We start from the raw sequence: 15,751 nt of genomic DNA on the forward strand, positions 1-15,751 counted from the left end.
AAGTGCCACCGATCGGCTTTTTTTTTTTTTTTTTGCTGCTTGCAGCAGCAGAAAAGCTGGAGCCGGCCCTGCTTCATCCTCACAGCTACCATCCCCACCATCTCCTGGGAGCCTGGGCCTTCATCATCCTGATCCTGAGAGATGCCCTGACCAGATAGGGCCAGAGAGAGGGACCCAGATGCCATTGCTGCCTCTACCCGCTCCAGCTGAATCCCAAACACCATCTAGGATGAAATGGGATTGGACTTTTATTTTTTCCTTCTAAGAATTCTCTCCAGTTAAAGATAAAAGAAACAAGGTAAGTTGATAAAATGAAAACCTTATTTCATGCTTCACATTTCAAATGCATTAACTGTTTTTCTTATCTTTAATAAAATATTAAAATGATTTTTAATTGTGTTTGCCATGGTACTAAGCTCTGAAACTTAACGCTTTTTAATGTTGGACAGTGACTGGGTTATGTTAACACCTGTGGCCTATATATTCCATCTAAATTAATATAACAGCTCACATTGATTGGTCTCTGAATCCCTGCCCTTCACGTTCTTGTCAATCTCTAGTCCCTCAATTCACATCAGCATATTCCTCCCTTCTGAGCTCTCCTGGTACTAACATTACTTTGCTAGGAATAATTAAACCTACAGAGGAAAAGAAAATTCTGTGTCTGGTATCAACACACAACTTCCTCCGCCCCTCTGCCAGTACTTCTGAGTGCAGCTGAACTGCTTTTCTGATAGTGGGATGTTTGGGATGAACTACTGCTCTGTTAGTGGGATAAACAAATAGTGAATAAAGGTGCCTTGGGCTTTTAATGGTCAATCACAATGCAAGTCCTCTGTGAAGGCAGGGCCTAAGTTATGACCCCATGAGATTGTTTATAAAGATAGGTGAATGCTGAATTATTCTGTGAATATTTGTTCACATTTGTAATGAATTTGCTTGCCATGTTTGCACCCTCCTTGTGTTGCCTTTATATTAATGACAAATCACAATTAAGCATCCTGGCTTGAATATAAAGTATGAAATAAACATCATAAACACAGTCAATCTGTAAGGTAGAAAAAAGTTGAATAAATGAATTTGAGTAGATTGATCAAATTGTAGATATTTAGCAAGCAGAAAGAAGCTAAGTTTGTCAGATAAATTATTCATTGTGAATTATTCTCATGGCTCCAGTTAATTTGGGCTTGGCATTTTGTCTTTAGCTATATGGCAATTCCAACAGAAATAACTGTAATTACATGTTAACTCTTATAATACTGTCACGCTATATTTTGATAATTGTACATTTAATTCATTTCAGTACTCTGTGTGCTTAACAACAGCCTACTGAATTTTACTGAAAATCAACCTACTTTGGATTTTGTTTCTGTCTCAGTCAGACCTTAAAGTGATTAGCTATGCTTTTATTACCACAAAAGTGAATTAGTGCAATTCCCTATTGGCTGGTTTGCGGCATAATATTTTGCCTAAACTCTGGGTAGTTCATAATGTGCAGCTGTAGGTACCACTCTAAAATGATGATTTAACTGGTTTTAATGAGCTCATTTCAACCCACTGAATGCCTGTTAAGGTTACTTATCACTTTACATTTTAAGTCGATCTTTTCAGTTGCTTATAACTTTATAAAACTCTTACCTACGGCTGAAATTTCATATTTCATATCTACCAGAGGTTGAGATTTTTGGAAAGCTTGGTCAAAATAGTTCAGACACTTAACAATAAAGCTAGTGAAAAAACAGGCGGTTTTGTCAATGTTAGTTTTACTAACATAAAAGAATTACTTTGAATAGCTCTAGTGCTTTAGGTGCTTGGATTTGGAACTTGAAATTTTGTAGAGGAATAGTTGCTGTCCCTATGAATATCCATCAGTATTTGGTTCAGTTATAAATCATGGAAATTCAGCGTTCCCACAGGTGCTCAGCAGAATTAATTAAATGTTTATTCTCTCTTATCCATAGTATCTCAAAGTTCTGACTCCTATCATGTTGCACTGTGTCTAACCCCACCCCTGTAAGCTCCAGCGTTATTCTGAAGCGACTGCTCCATAGAGCCCTGCGCAGATACAAAATTTACATCCATGGACGCAGATATCCACTTTACTTACGTGGATATCTGTGGAGCGACCACATCTGCACGCAGATGTGGGTGTACCAGGGATTTATATATACCTCTACCCCGATGTAACGTGACCCGATATAACACAAATTGGATATAACGTGGTAAAGCAGTGCTCCCCAGGGTGGGAGGGGGGCTGCACGCTCTGGCGTATCATAGCAAGTTCAATATAATGTGGTTTCACCTATAACACGGTAAGATTTTTTGGCTCCCGAGGACAGTGTTATATCGGGGTAGAGGTGGAGAGGCAATATGATAGTTTCTGTCTTATCTATCCCTTTCCTAATGATTCCCAACATTCTGTTCGCTTTTTTGACTGCCGGTGCACATTGAGTGGAGGTTTTCAGAGAACTATCCACAATGACTCCAAGATCTTTTTTGAGTGGTAACCACTAATTTAGACCCCGTCATTTTATATGTATAGTTGGGATTCTGTTTTCCAATGTGCATTACTTTGCATTTATCAACATTGAATTTCATCTGCCATTTTGTTGCCTAGTCACACAGTTTTGAGAGATCCTTTTGTAGCTCTTCACAATCTGCCTGGGATTTAACTATTTTGAATAGTTTTGTATCATCTGCAAATCTTGCCACCTCACTGTTTACCCCTCTCTCCAGATCATTTATGAATATGTTGAATAGGACTGGTCCCAGTACAGACCCCTGGGGGACACCACTGTTTACATCTCTCCATTCTGAAAACTGACCATTTATTCATACCCTTTGTTTCCTATCTTTTAACCAGTTACCAATCGATGAGAGGACCTGCCCTCTTATCCCATGACAGCTTAATTTGCTTAAGAGCCTTTGCTGAGGGACCTTGTCAAAGGCATTCTGAAAATCTAAGTACACTATATCCACTGGATCCCCCTTGTCCACATGCTTGTTGACTCCCTCAAAGAATTCTAGCAGATTGGTGAGGCATGATTTCCCTTTACAAAAACCATGTTAACTCTTCTCCAACAAGTTATGTTCCTATATGTGTCTGACAATTTTGTTCTTGACTATAGTTTCAACCAGTTTGCCCGGTACTGAACTCAGGATTACTGGCCTGTAATTGCAAGGATCACCTCTGGAGCCCTTTTTAAAAATTGGCATCACATTAGCTATCCTCCAGTCATCTGGTACAGAAGCTGATTTAAAATGATAGGTTACAGACTACAGTTAGTAGTTCTGCAATTTCACATTTGAGTTTTTTCAGAACTCTTGGGTGAATACCATCTGGTCCTGATGACTTATTACAGTTTAGTTTATCAATTTGTTCCAAAACCTCCTCTAATGACACCTCAATCTGGGACAGTTCCTCAGATTTGTCACCTAAAAAGAATGACTCACGTTTGGGAATCTCCCTCACATCCTCAGCCAGGAAGACCAATGCAAAGAATTCATTTAGTTTCTCCACAATGGCCTTATTGTCCTTGAGTGCTCCTTTAGCATCTTGATCATCCAGTGGCCCCAATGGTGGTTTAGCAGGCTTCCTGCTTCTGATGTACTTACAAAAATTTGCTATTACTTTTTTGAGTCTCTGGCAAGCTATTCTTCAAATTCTTTTTTGGCCTTCCCAATTATATTTTTACACTTCATATGCCAGAGTTTATGCTCCTTTCTATTTTCCTCACTAGGATTTAACTTCCACTTTTTAAAGGATGCCTTTTTGCCTCTCACTCCTTCTTTTACTTTGTTTAGCCACGGTGGCATTTTTTTTTGGTTCTTTTACTACGTTTTTTTAATTTGGGGTATACATTTAAGTTGAGCCTCTATTATGGTGTCTTTTAAAAGTTTCCATGCAGCTTGCAGGGATTTCACTTTTGGCACTGTACCTTTTAAATTTCTGTTTAACTAACTTTTTCATTTTTTGTGTAGTTCCCCTTTCCGAAATTAAATGCTACAGTGTTGGGCCACTGTGGTGTTTTCCTTGCCATAGGGATGTTAAATTTAATTATATTATGGTCACTATTACCAAGGGGTCCAGCTATATTCACCTGTTGGACCAGATCCTCTGCTCCACTTAGGACTAAATCAAGAAATGCCTCTCCTCTTGTAGGTTCCAGGACTAGCTGCTCCAAGAAGCAGTCATTTAAGGTGTCAAGAAACTTTATCTCTGTATCTCATCCTGAGGTGACATGTATCTAGTCAATATGGGGATAGCTGAAATCCCCCATTATTATTATTGAGTTTTTTATTTTAATAGCATCTGTAATCTCCCTGAGAATTTCACAGTCACTATCACCATCCTGGTCAGATGGTCGGTAATATATCCCTACTACTATATTCTTATTAGAGCATAGAATTACCATCCATAGAAATCTGTTGTACAGTTTGGTTCATTTAATATTTGTACTTCATTTGATTCTACACTTTTTCTCATTTAGTGCCACCCCCCCCACCAGCATGCCCCATTCTGTCTTCTGATATATTTTGTACCCTTGTATTACTGTCTCCCATTGATTATCCTCATTCCACCAAGTTTCTGTGATGCATATTATATCATTATCCGCATTTAATACAAGACAATCTAGTTCACCCATCTTATTATTTAGACTTCTAGCATTGGTATATAAGCACTTTAAAAACTTGTCACTTTTTACCTGTCTGCCATTACATGATGTAATTGAATGGGACGTTTTTTCATTTGACTCTTTCTCATCAGATCCTACCTGTATTTTATCATCTTCCATCCTCTCCTCCTTACTAGGACATAGAGAATCTCCATTAATAGATCCTCCCCTAAGGGATGTCTCTGTGTGAACTATATGCTCTTCTGCACCTGTTGGCTTTCCTCCAGTCCTTAGTTTAAAACTGTTTAATGACATTTTTAATTTTAAGTGCCAGCAATCTGGTTCCATTTTGGTTTAGGTGGAACCCGTCCTTCCTGTATAGGCTCCCCCTTTCCCAAAAGTTTCCCCAGTTCCTTATAAATCTTAACCCCTCCTCCCTACACCATCATCTCATCCACGCATTGAGACCCTGCAGTTCTGCCTGTCTAATTGTCCCTGTGTGTGGAACTGGAAGCATTTCATGCTTCCATGGAGACTGCTACCATGGAGGTCCTTGACTTCAATCTCTTACTTAGCAGCCTAAATTAGGCCTTCAGGACTTCTCTCCTATCCTTTCCTATGTCATTGGTACCTACATGTACCACAACCACCCAGCTCCGGCTCCTCCCTAGCACTACACATAAGTCTATCTAGATGTGTTGAGAGATCCGCAACCTTCGCACCAAGCAGGCAAGTAACCATGCAGTTCTAGCGGTCATTGCAAATCCAGCTATCTATGTTTCTAATGATCAAATCGCCCATAACTATTACCTGTCTCTTCCTAATAACGAGAGGATATCACATCATCATCTGGAAGGAGGGTCCTAACTATGGGATTGTTTCCTTCTGCTCAACACTTCTGGAAATCTGACTCTTTGTTTCCCAGATTGGGCAACCAGAAAATAATTAATGGACACCTTCACAAATTTTGCTATACACAATTTTTCTAGTACCACTTGGAAAGTTTCAGCATCATACCTGTTAATAAATATACTAAAATATGAATGATTCATACTCTGATTTAAATGGTTTGGGTTTAGCAAAGAACTAGTGAGCAGTCCAGGCTTGTTCTCAAGCAAAAATGCAATGTACAAGTTCACAGCACCATGGACTATAGTTTTAAGTGTATTTTATGCTATTTTATTCTGAAATATAGTTGGAAAACAGATTACTGCTGTCCTACATAAAATATTTTTTGTCGTACTTACTAGCTTGATACTCAACCAAAGGTTTTCTCTCTCTTATACCACCAGATGGCAAGCTAACATAAAGTTTGGAGATCAGTCAAAATAGGGGAAAAAAGAAGGGAAGCATAGCAAATAATTACTTATTATTTTCATTGTACAATCTTCAGTGTTTTTCTTCATTTGCAGTGTTCTTTACTATGTTTCCATCCACCATAGTAATAGAAATGCACAGAGCTGGAGCAACTGCATTTCACTTGATCAACAGAACCTGGAGAGCTTAGCTGTTTAGGCAGCCTGCATGCTCAACAGAGATCTTTTCCTGATCCTTCTTAGTGTTGGTAAGTGACAGCAGCATTTTTCTTTTAACTAACAGGGCAATCAGCTCTCCATGCAGGTCAGCATAAATAACGTTTTATGTTTTGCCAGAAGGGAGATACTACAGAAAAATAGCATTTGATAGTTTTGTTTCAAGAGACAAAGCAGATCAGCTCCATTTTGCACAATAGCATCTTGTACTTGCAGCCTCTGTAATCAGGAAGTCATAGGAAAGCAAGTGGTTTTTGTAAAGAATCTGGATTGCAGCGTGCAGGAAAACACCATCACCAAAAAGGAACTGGAAGAGGTCTGAGTTTGAAAACTCTGATACATAGAGTTTTCTAAGGTTTTAAAAAAACAAACAAACAAAAAAGGCATCCATAATTTGTAAAACTTACCTCTAACTCATCTCTAATAATATCTCATGGAGACAATTTCTCCCATGAGATAATATTAGGCTGCTATGTGACTGTATGACAGACTTCAAAAGCATGTGTCACGCTGTGAATATATGGGAGTTAAGAAGTATATTTTCCTGGCAGAGAGCCTGAAAAACCTGAGTCTGTTCTTGAATACTGAACTGTGGGTCTTACAGACTTCAGCATTGGGACTTCAGGCAAAGAAAATGGAACTGTAGCAATTTCTAATTTAGCAAAATAAATTCTCATGAATAAAACCTCATTTTATTTTAAATACCATGTCATATGATGATGCAAACATATTGAAGAACTTCATTTTGATATTAGAAGTACTTTTAGCTTTAGTTCCAATAATTACATTTCCAACTGGGTGAAAATAAAGCTAACTTCAAAACAGAACCGCAAACGTAAAATAGCTGAAAGTTTGAATGAGAAAGCTACTCTAGTTTGCCCTTCGGAGTTGATTCTGAATGAAATACCCATTTTAGGCTCAATACAATTTTTTCATATCTTCTAAAGCTCAAAGTGATCTCTGTTTTCAAACCTTCTCCACCTTAAAACTGCCTCACTTTGAAAATATCATTGAAGATCTATGCAGTGCCTATGGAACTCTCCAATCCTGCAGCCGTCTCTTGCAAAAGTGGCCAGGACCTTTTTAGGGTCTGAGCATCTCCTGTGAGTTATTGCCTTGCCTCCCATTGACTGCAGTAGCATTTGAGAGTACTTAGCAACTTGTTAGATTGGGCTTAAAGTAGTACTGACGATGAGTATGTAGTGAGTTCCGTAATATGTTAAAAATAATTGTATCAAACAAGATGTCTTGAGTATTCAAAACAAAACAAAACCAGCCCTGATGGAAAAATCAGGATAGTTTTGAAGCCATAAAAAGGATAGAATCTTTGACAGCACAGGAGAGAACAGACATAAAATTTTAGCTAAGATTTAGAAATGCCTATAGATAAATCATACCTCTGTTTAAATTACTAGAAAACTAAGAACCTGTTGGCAAATGTGTCCTTCGTCTTGTCCATTTAAACCCATAATTATCCTGGAATAAGTTGTAATAATTCTAATTACACAGCAGTCTATTATTCCCCCCAAAAAAGTAAGAAGTATAAACTTAGAAGAACATAGACTGCTGAAATTATAAATAAAATGGATTAATGCTCCTACTATTGCAACAGATATTATTATTGCAAAGCTTTTCACTTACTGATGTCCAAGGCATTTTTTCTGCCATCTATGGGAGATCATAACTCTCAGTAGGAGTTGAACATGAATCATTTGCTAGAAATGGGAAGAAAAATGGTAGATGGTTCTCATAATTCTACTGTACAGGTTGGAGATGGGAGCAGGATACAGCGGACTATATCCCAAAGAAAGATTAACTACTGCAGAGCAATTCTGGTTTATAGATTTGAAAATCAGAAAGGACCATTGTGATCATCTGATCTCCTACATAATACAGGACATAGGAAGTCTCCAGTGCTTAATTTATTATGAAAGAGGTGCCGGGGCTCAAGCAATTTTTTACTTTCGTAACAGATGCAACAAGCATAGAAGTGCTGGGGCTCAGGCCTGGCACAAATTAAGCACTGGATTTTCCCAATATAGAGCAGATCTTTTAGAAAAAACATCCCATCTTGATTTAAAAATGGTCAGTGATGGGGAATCCACCACAACTCTAGGTAAATTGTACCAGTGTCCAGTTACCCTCATTGTTAAAAATGTGCGCCTTATTTCAAGTTGAATTTGTCTGGCTTCAGCTTCCAGTCACTGGATCTCGTTAAACCTTGGTCTGCCAGATTGAAGAACTCCTTGTCAAATTTTTGTTGCCCATGTAAATATGTACACACTGTAATCAAGCCACTCCTTAACCTTCCCTTTCTTAAACTAAACCGATTGAACTCCTTGAGTCTGGCAAACATGCCTCATAGTGATAGTCTCTTAATCATTACTGTGGCTCTTAAGTTTATCAACATCCTATGATTCCCATAAATGTATTTTCACTTAAAAATTGAAACAATTGACTCTTGGTGACCAGCAGAGTGAAATCTTATTGATGAAATTCATCCCAGTGCAGACTGCCTGCAAATCATTTAAACCCTACTTAGAACTCACCTTAAAGGCTTTAGGGAGATCTTTAAGTGTTTGGTGTGGGTTTTTTGTGGCCTTCTGAACTGGTGTGTGTTTCACTCTTACAACTGTAAGAACACAATTAAATGGAAAACATGCACCCCGAGGCATTGCAGACAGGCTTTTAATTTGGATGAGAAAATCAGTTAAGTATTTCCAGTCTCTTACTCACTGTTTTAGAAAGAAGGTCACAAGTAAAATCCTATATAGTACGCAAGAGCTTTCCTGGGAAGAGCCTAATGGAACCAGCTATTATCCAAAGTGTGTTGTGACTCAGTTTTTGAGCTTCGATTATTATAGAGACAAACAGTGTGGCACCACCCACCCAAAGCTGACACACTTCTGAAAGTGCCAACATATGCATGCATGTGCACACACTCATACCAATGAGCTTTGTGAATATATTTTACAAATCTTCTGATCTCGTTGATTAGTCTAAACCAGCCTTGTAAAAAGCTAACACAAACAACTAAAAATTGTTCGGTTCCAGATATTTCCCAGTGGCCACAGCATGGACATTTAGTTCCTGTTGTCAAACTCTCCACACTACTGTTTCTCATTGCCAGGATGATGCCACTATAAAAATTCTGACTTATTGGTTGGCAGTAGCAGCAGAAAGCCTGCCAAAAGCCAAGCTAGAAGCAAGAACTCATGTGAAGAGTCATCATGAATCTCTTAGTAAAAGGCTAGAGCTAGATGTTGGAGCATAAGCAGAGCTACATGATAGCAGCATGTCTGTCCATGGTGATGACAGAAAGAAGGATTTATTTGGAAGATTTGTTTTTGCTGCTTTATATTTTTTTTGTGGAACTGAAAATTTTTATTTTCAATTGTTTAAGATATCATAGTCTCAGCTAAGAAAGGATTCAGCTGGAAGATGCACTAAGGGGAATGACTCCAGTGAAGAAACCCCCTAAGGTCAATTGTTCAGAATCAGGACCATTGTGTATATTATGTTCACCCAGTTTGTGTCAACTGACTATAAATATGGCCCAATATGGTCAAAGTGTTTGCATTCCTAATGAAAGTAGTTATACTTCCTATACTTACTACTTTCCCTTAAATGCACACCTGGCCATTTGAGACTGAATTATTAAAACTTCACTGAACTGGAAGTAAATTGTTTTCAATTACAGCTTCAATAAATCTGTAAATCTGAACTGCAAGAAAAATTAGAATGCAAAATCAAAAATCAAAGGGATTGTGTTTTGTGTGAGACTTAGCTGATTAAGTGCAACTCCATAAACTAGGAAAACCTGAAAAAAATTGACAGCTTTGGCTTCTTAAGGAGACTATAAATTTCATTACACCATAGCAACTGAATATATTTCTCATTAAACATGTAGACATAATACTAAGCAGAACAAAACTAAAGAATACAAGTACTGTACAGTGGTATTGCAGTTAATTTGTCAGTTTTAAAAACATGGATCTAACCAAAATATTTTGTTAATTGAGGCAGTAAATTGTTTCTCAAAATAATGTGTTGAGTACTTTGTAAAACTGAAAACCAGGCAAAGAAAAATGGAGAGCCTTAACAAAAAAGGAACAAACAAAACTGCTGATGGGAATTGATATTAGGCAGAATGTTAGTTCTTTGTGTGCTGGTTTAATGCTATGAGTTTTCAGATCAAAGTAAGAGGATATTTAAAGTGAATGTATCTGTTGGTTTTAGAAGTAGAGAGTGAAATTCTGGCCCATTGAAGTCAGTGTCAAAACTCCCATTTACTTCAGTGGGGCTAGAATTGTACCCACTCTTTTTTACAAAACAGAGATATATGCATGCTGGTGATGTCAGTTACTTTCATGTGCCTAGTGGAATCTCTCAATGTAATTATCTGGAACCAAACTTTGGTACTGAACATCCCTGTATGCATACAATGTTTTTGATATTCTGTTTTTTGAAAATGCCCATAGTTTTCAAATGGGCCAGATTTAACTCAAGATTCCCAATGCTTTTAAAATGTGTGGGATATTCCGAATCCAGATATTACTTCTGTAGCTGCAATCCATTTTTATTTTAACAGATTTATCAACCTTCACTACTTTCAGGTGACGACTGAACAAGATGTATTAGTACAGTTTAAGAGCGTGCATCATATAAATTTTGCAAATTACTCGGTTCTAGTTTCTTTTCATATGCAGTAGCATGTATGTTTTACTATAAGACCCCACAGAAAACTTGCCCTAGCATAGCAAAAGTACACATTACTGTATGCCAAACCCCACTGTCAGTGTAAAAAGACAGATGAGAGAACACAATACACAAGGCTCCCACTGCCTGCTTTAATGTATTTGGGTATGAACGGTAGGCCCACTCCTTTCATTGAATTTTCCCATGGATATTTTGATTCCTTAAGAAACCTTTTGGGAGTCCTGGAGAGGTCTCTCTTTTCATCTCCCCATTGTGCATTGAGATGGAACAATGGGAGGAGTGGGTCTCAACCCTCTTTCAAGTGTGGTTGAAACTGAATAACTAATTTCCAGCGCAACAGAAATATCAGCTGTATTTGGCATCTGAATATTTTAAGAAGATATTTGACTGCAAGGGATCCAAGTCACCATTTTCATACTGTCAGAATTGGATAGGAACTAGGAGGGCTGATCAGGGCTCCAGCTGTACCTGAGTACCTCCTCTTGCGGAGGCACTTGCCTGGCCAAGTCAGCACATGGCTTTTGAGTTGCCTCTACTCAGGCAAGTGCCTGCTCAATAGGCGCAGGAGACCAACTGTTTCTCCACAAAAACCCTGCTCTTCCTGGATACCCTGGACGTTGTAAAGAGAGAGTGAGTGCAAACCCTTGAGGGACCTAGTCCTGAAGTGGGGGAAAGACAGATTGCTATCCAGGAACCCTCTTCCCTGGCTGGTTGCTACATTTCCTTGAATTAAGGACATAGAAGCCTTATGGTCAGTTTGGACCTGGTACACCTGAACACCCCAAACTTCGAGAAGTGGTGTTCCAGTTTTATCCCACTCATTTCAGCATTTGCTATGGATGTAGTAACATATAAATGCTAAAGATTTTTCATTTGCATTTCACTTGGATTTAAAGTTATTTTAAGTTTTATTTTTAACATAATTGTACCTTATCATTTTTTAACGGAAATATATATATGAGCCACTAATAACATGTTTCAAGTGCACTTTCACAGTGCTTCAGATGAAAACTTTGCAGTCCATAGCATGACTCCGACTGAAAGAGACAGCATTAACAATTACACATAGTGGCGTTAGACCATTAAATCGTCTTGCCAATTAGATTCACAGCTGCTTATGCGGAGAAGCACTAAATAGAAGTTAATGTGAACAGGCTGAAAAATCCATTGTCAAAATCATCGCATCCTGTGTGATCTGTATTCCCATCCTTTGATGTATAATCAATAGGTCCAGAGTTGCTGAATTGGTTACGTTCACATGCAGAACTGTAGACCCTAATCTCTGAAAATGGAAGTGTGAGTTTTGCTTTTATTAACACTTCACCATTAATGCTACTCTGGACAGACATTGATAAGGAGTGACGGGGGGGAGAACTACTGATGCATAGAATGTTTTCTGCAATACCATAACAATAGGCTTTTCTCTAGGGGGCAAAGAGCCAGAAAGAAAGAAAAGGAATTGCTTGCCGTGGAACTGGAGAAGCGGCGCAGTTGGCTCTGGCAGTGAGAGGGTTGACTGACAGTCTGCAGTGCAGTGGAGTTAGCTGGGCTCCCTATATGGCTGTGGATTAGCTATATGCTAATACTGATAGGAGAAGAGGAGCTGTACGAGCACAGCAAGCTGCCAGTGGAGGCAATCAGAGTCTTAGCAGAGCTGACTCCTCAAGAACCATGGCTGAAGGGGGTGAAGGAGGGGAAGATGAAATACAGTTCCTGCGAACTGTAAGTATCTGCTTTTCTGGGTCATGCCGTAGATCGTTTTACTGTGTCTTGTGTCTGTTCCTGCTATATTGCATTAAAAATTACATGTTATTTCTATGCTGGCTTTGCAAAGTGGGAGGCTTGATTTAGTCAGTAAAAATACAATGCTAGAATATGAGCTGTAATAGCATTGGGCAACCTCAAAGGGTTCTTCCTTAAATCGGCTCAATAGCTTGCCTGGTACCAGTTTGGTATAGGGACACCTATTTCCGTTGTAATCCGTCTGTGTTTGAGGCGACCCCATCAACTTTGTACTTGGGTTTCTAAATGCTGCATGCCAAATATCTGACCTCTGAAACTTCTGTATAGGTTAGATTTCACTGACATTAACAGAAGCTTTGCAGATGGGAGAGCCCTGAAATGATGAATAAACCAGGCAAGAATGCCCCCTGGTAACCCTCTTCTAACACAAACACAGGCAGCAATACACTTTTGTGAGGGGAGACACCAACAGATGTGGGGGTGGCAGCTCCAGAACTGTCCTGGGATATTTTCTCAGTTTAAAGGAGGTTTATTTTAAAAGGAAGAAGGATTTCTTTGGCTAGGAGGTGTTAATCAGTGAAATAGCCTGCACCCAATGTAATTTTCTATAAACAGCCCTCACACCATTCTTCCTTAAGGCTTTATACAAACCTACTGCAACCAATTCGGGCTTTTAAGCAAGCACTGTTCACACATTAAGTTTGCTAATGGTGGTGGGGGAGAGTCCTTTTTCTTAACTCCTTTTTTCACCCAATACCAATAGCGTAGTATATGTTAAAGTATAAATGGCAGGAGAAAAATCCTGTTGATTCAAGTGTGTTCCCTCCTCCCACACCCTTATAACTCCTCATTCATTGCTGAAAATGTTTCAAGAACAGAGAATCCCCAGCATCAGTGATACAACTTTAAAAAGCTAAGATTCCAGACTAGACATGCTCACCACCCAAAATAGATGGTTGCCACACATCACTTCTGGGAGGGTGGTGGTGGCTGCTGCTGCTTATGTAAACTGTTAGGTTTGATGAAGTGTCATTGGCACTTCATTGTTTTTTCATTAACTTCTCATAGGCAGATAATCTCCCTGAAGATTAGTCTCCCTCCCACCCCCCCCACACAACTGCCCTCACACTCCACTGCCATTTGGAGGGATGCCTCTTTCCCAAGATGTGTCTGATGGATACCTCAGCCTTGGGGAGAAGGTGCTCTCTTCTGACAACAAATCTTTGAGTGTCCTTCATCTTTTCACTTTCTAAGATGTTTCCTTCACAGAACACCCTTCCTCAATAACAACATAAAGAGCTTTGCCCCTGTGGAGTTGGGCTGTCTGCCATGTGAAATGGCAGTGACTGCTGCTGTGACCCTTTCTCACTGTTCAGGGGGACTCTGTTGTGATCCTTTCCAGCTGAGACAGAATGAAGTGCTAAGCACATGGGGGTAGAGGAGAGGCTGTAGAGGAGTGTTTCTTCTCCTTGGCGCTAGAAAACATTATATGGGAAGAAAGCTGCTGCTCTTCATTTGCCAGGACTGTACTTACTCACTCCTTTTGCAGTCCCAGGTTCTCCTTGCAGGGCACAAATGCAGCAGCTGCTGCTGTCTTCTCTCCACATAATTTGCTTCCCATTTGAGAAAGTGGGACTTGCTATTAGACCCTTTCCAACTCTCGCCTACTGACAGGGAATGATATCATTTTATTAGGTACTCTGGTACTAGTGATGAGGTCTATAAAAACTTATGTTATTTACACCTTCTATTGCCTGAACATTATACTCATGCATGTACACAGCATAGGAATTCTTATTAAACTATTCATTGCACTTTTTTTTTCTCTGTGGAATTGGATGGCCTATTGGAATCTTTCCCAGACAAAAACTCTTTCATCCAGGATTGGAATCATCTATTGAATGTTCCACAGACTTTCTTCAGAATAGAATCTTCTACTGAACACATACATCTCAATCAGAAAATGGGCTATCATTTTTTGGACCTACAGTCTTTTTTTCTGAGTGCGTAGGAGCTGGGGCCACTGCACTAGAAGTGTCTCCTTTAGGATGACATATAAAACAGAAGATCAGATCATGTGTGAGCCTTAAATATCGTATGGCATTTAAAGAGCAGCTGTTTTAACCCTGTTGGTCTAGCAAAATTCCATTTTGCTTTCGTAAAGCAGAATCTCCCATGTTTTCATTTGATATGATGTTCTTCACTTCCAGACAATCTATTCTGTAGTTTAGCTGTGTTATCATTTTAAGACCACAACCTTCCCACGTAGAAGTGGCTGCATTTCAATAATGGGTGAAGTGATATCTGTATTCATTTCTAAAATTTGTCCACTTTTTTCATATATATTATTCCTGCCCCAAAGAGCTTGCAGTCTTTTTGTTCTATGTGTTTGTGTTCAGTGCCTAGCTGATTGGGGCCTTTACGTGCTACTGTGATGTGAATAACAGAAATAAATAATTAGATTTACTAATTTAACAATAACTCTTCATTCCCCCCCAACCCCACCCCCCGCTATTATCTAAATATTTTGAAAATGGACTATACATTCAGGATGAAGATCCTCTTGGTCTGTACAGTTACATAGTTGCTACAACCTTCATCTTTTGAGCTTTATTTAGTGTTGCCTTTGATAATATTTGGAATTGCTTCTTTAAATTAGTCCTCAGCTAATGACATTTGCCCCAACCTTTATTCTGGAGATACGTCTCACACACACACACAAAATTACTGTATGTGAAGGGAGCAAGCAAAACAAACATCTGATACCTAACAAGTGTATCTCACAATCTACCACTGTTCTCCAAAGCCCTTCCCCCATACCCAAGAGCGGCTCCAGGCACCAGTGCACCAAGCGTGTGCCTGGAGTGGCAAGCCGCGGGGGGCAGCCTGCCGGTCGCCGTGAGGGCGGCAGTCAGGCGGCCTTTGGCGGCACGCCTGCAGGAGGTCCACCAGTCCCGCAGATTTTGCCGCAATTCAGCGGCAGGTACGCCAAAGGCGCGGGACCGGCGGACCTCCCACAGGCATGCCGCTGAATCCGCGTTACCAGCAGACCTCCCGCAGGCATGCTGCTGAAAGCTGCCTGACTGCCATGCTTGGGGGCGGCAAAATACATAAAGCCACCACTGCCCATACCCTTTTGTT

At 39.5% G+C, this 15,751-nt stretch overlaps 1 protein-coding gene across 1 annotated transcript in view; it reads left to right on the forward strand.

Moving 5' to 3' along the window:
* The first annotated feature begins 214 nt into the window (after nucleotides 1-214).
* RYR3 (ryanodine receptor 3) overlaps nucleotides 215-15,751 on the forward strand; it is a 642,559-nt gene continuing 627,022 nt past the window's right edge. The window contains 4 exon segments of the mRNA XM_045013234.1: nucleotides 215-298; nucleotides 6,029-6,180; nucleotides 12,296-12,474; nucleotides 12,477-12,589. Coding sequence (XP_044869169.1) covers nucleotides 12,444-12,474; nucleotides 12,477-12,589 — 144 coding nt within the window. The 5' untranslated portion in view covers nucleotides 215-298; nucleotides 6,029-6,180; nucleotides 12,296-12,443.

Source organism: Mauremys mutica, chromosome 4 (genome assembly GCF_020497125.1).
Source record: "Mauremys mutica isolate MM-2020 ecotype Southern chromosome 4, ASM2049712v1, whole genome shotgun sequence".
NCBI classification, from domain to species: Eukaryota; Metazoa; Chordata; order Testudines; family Geoemydidae; genus Mauremys; species Mauremys mutica.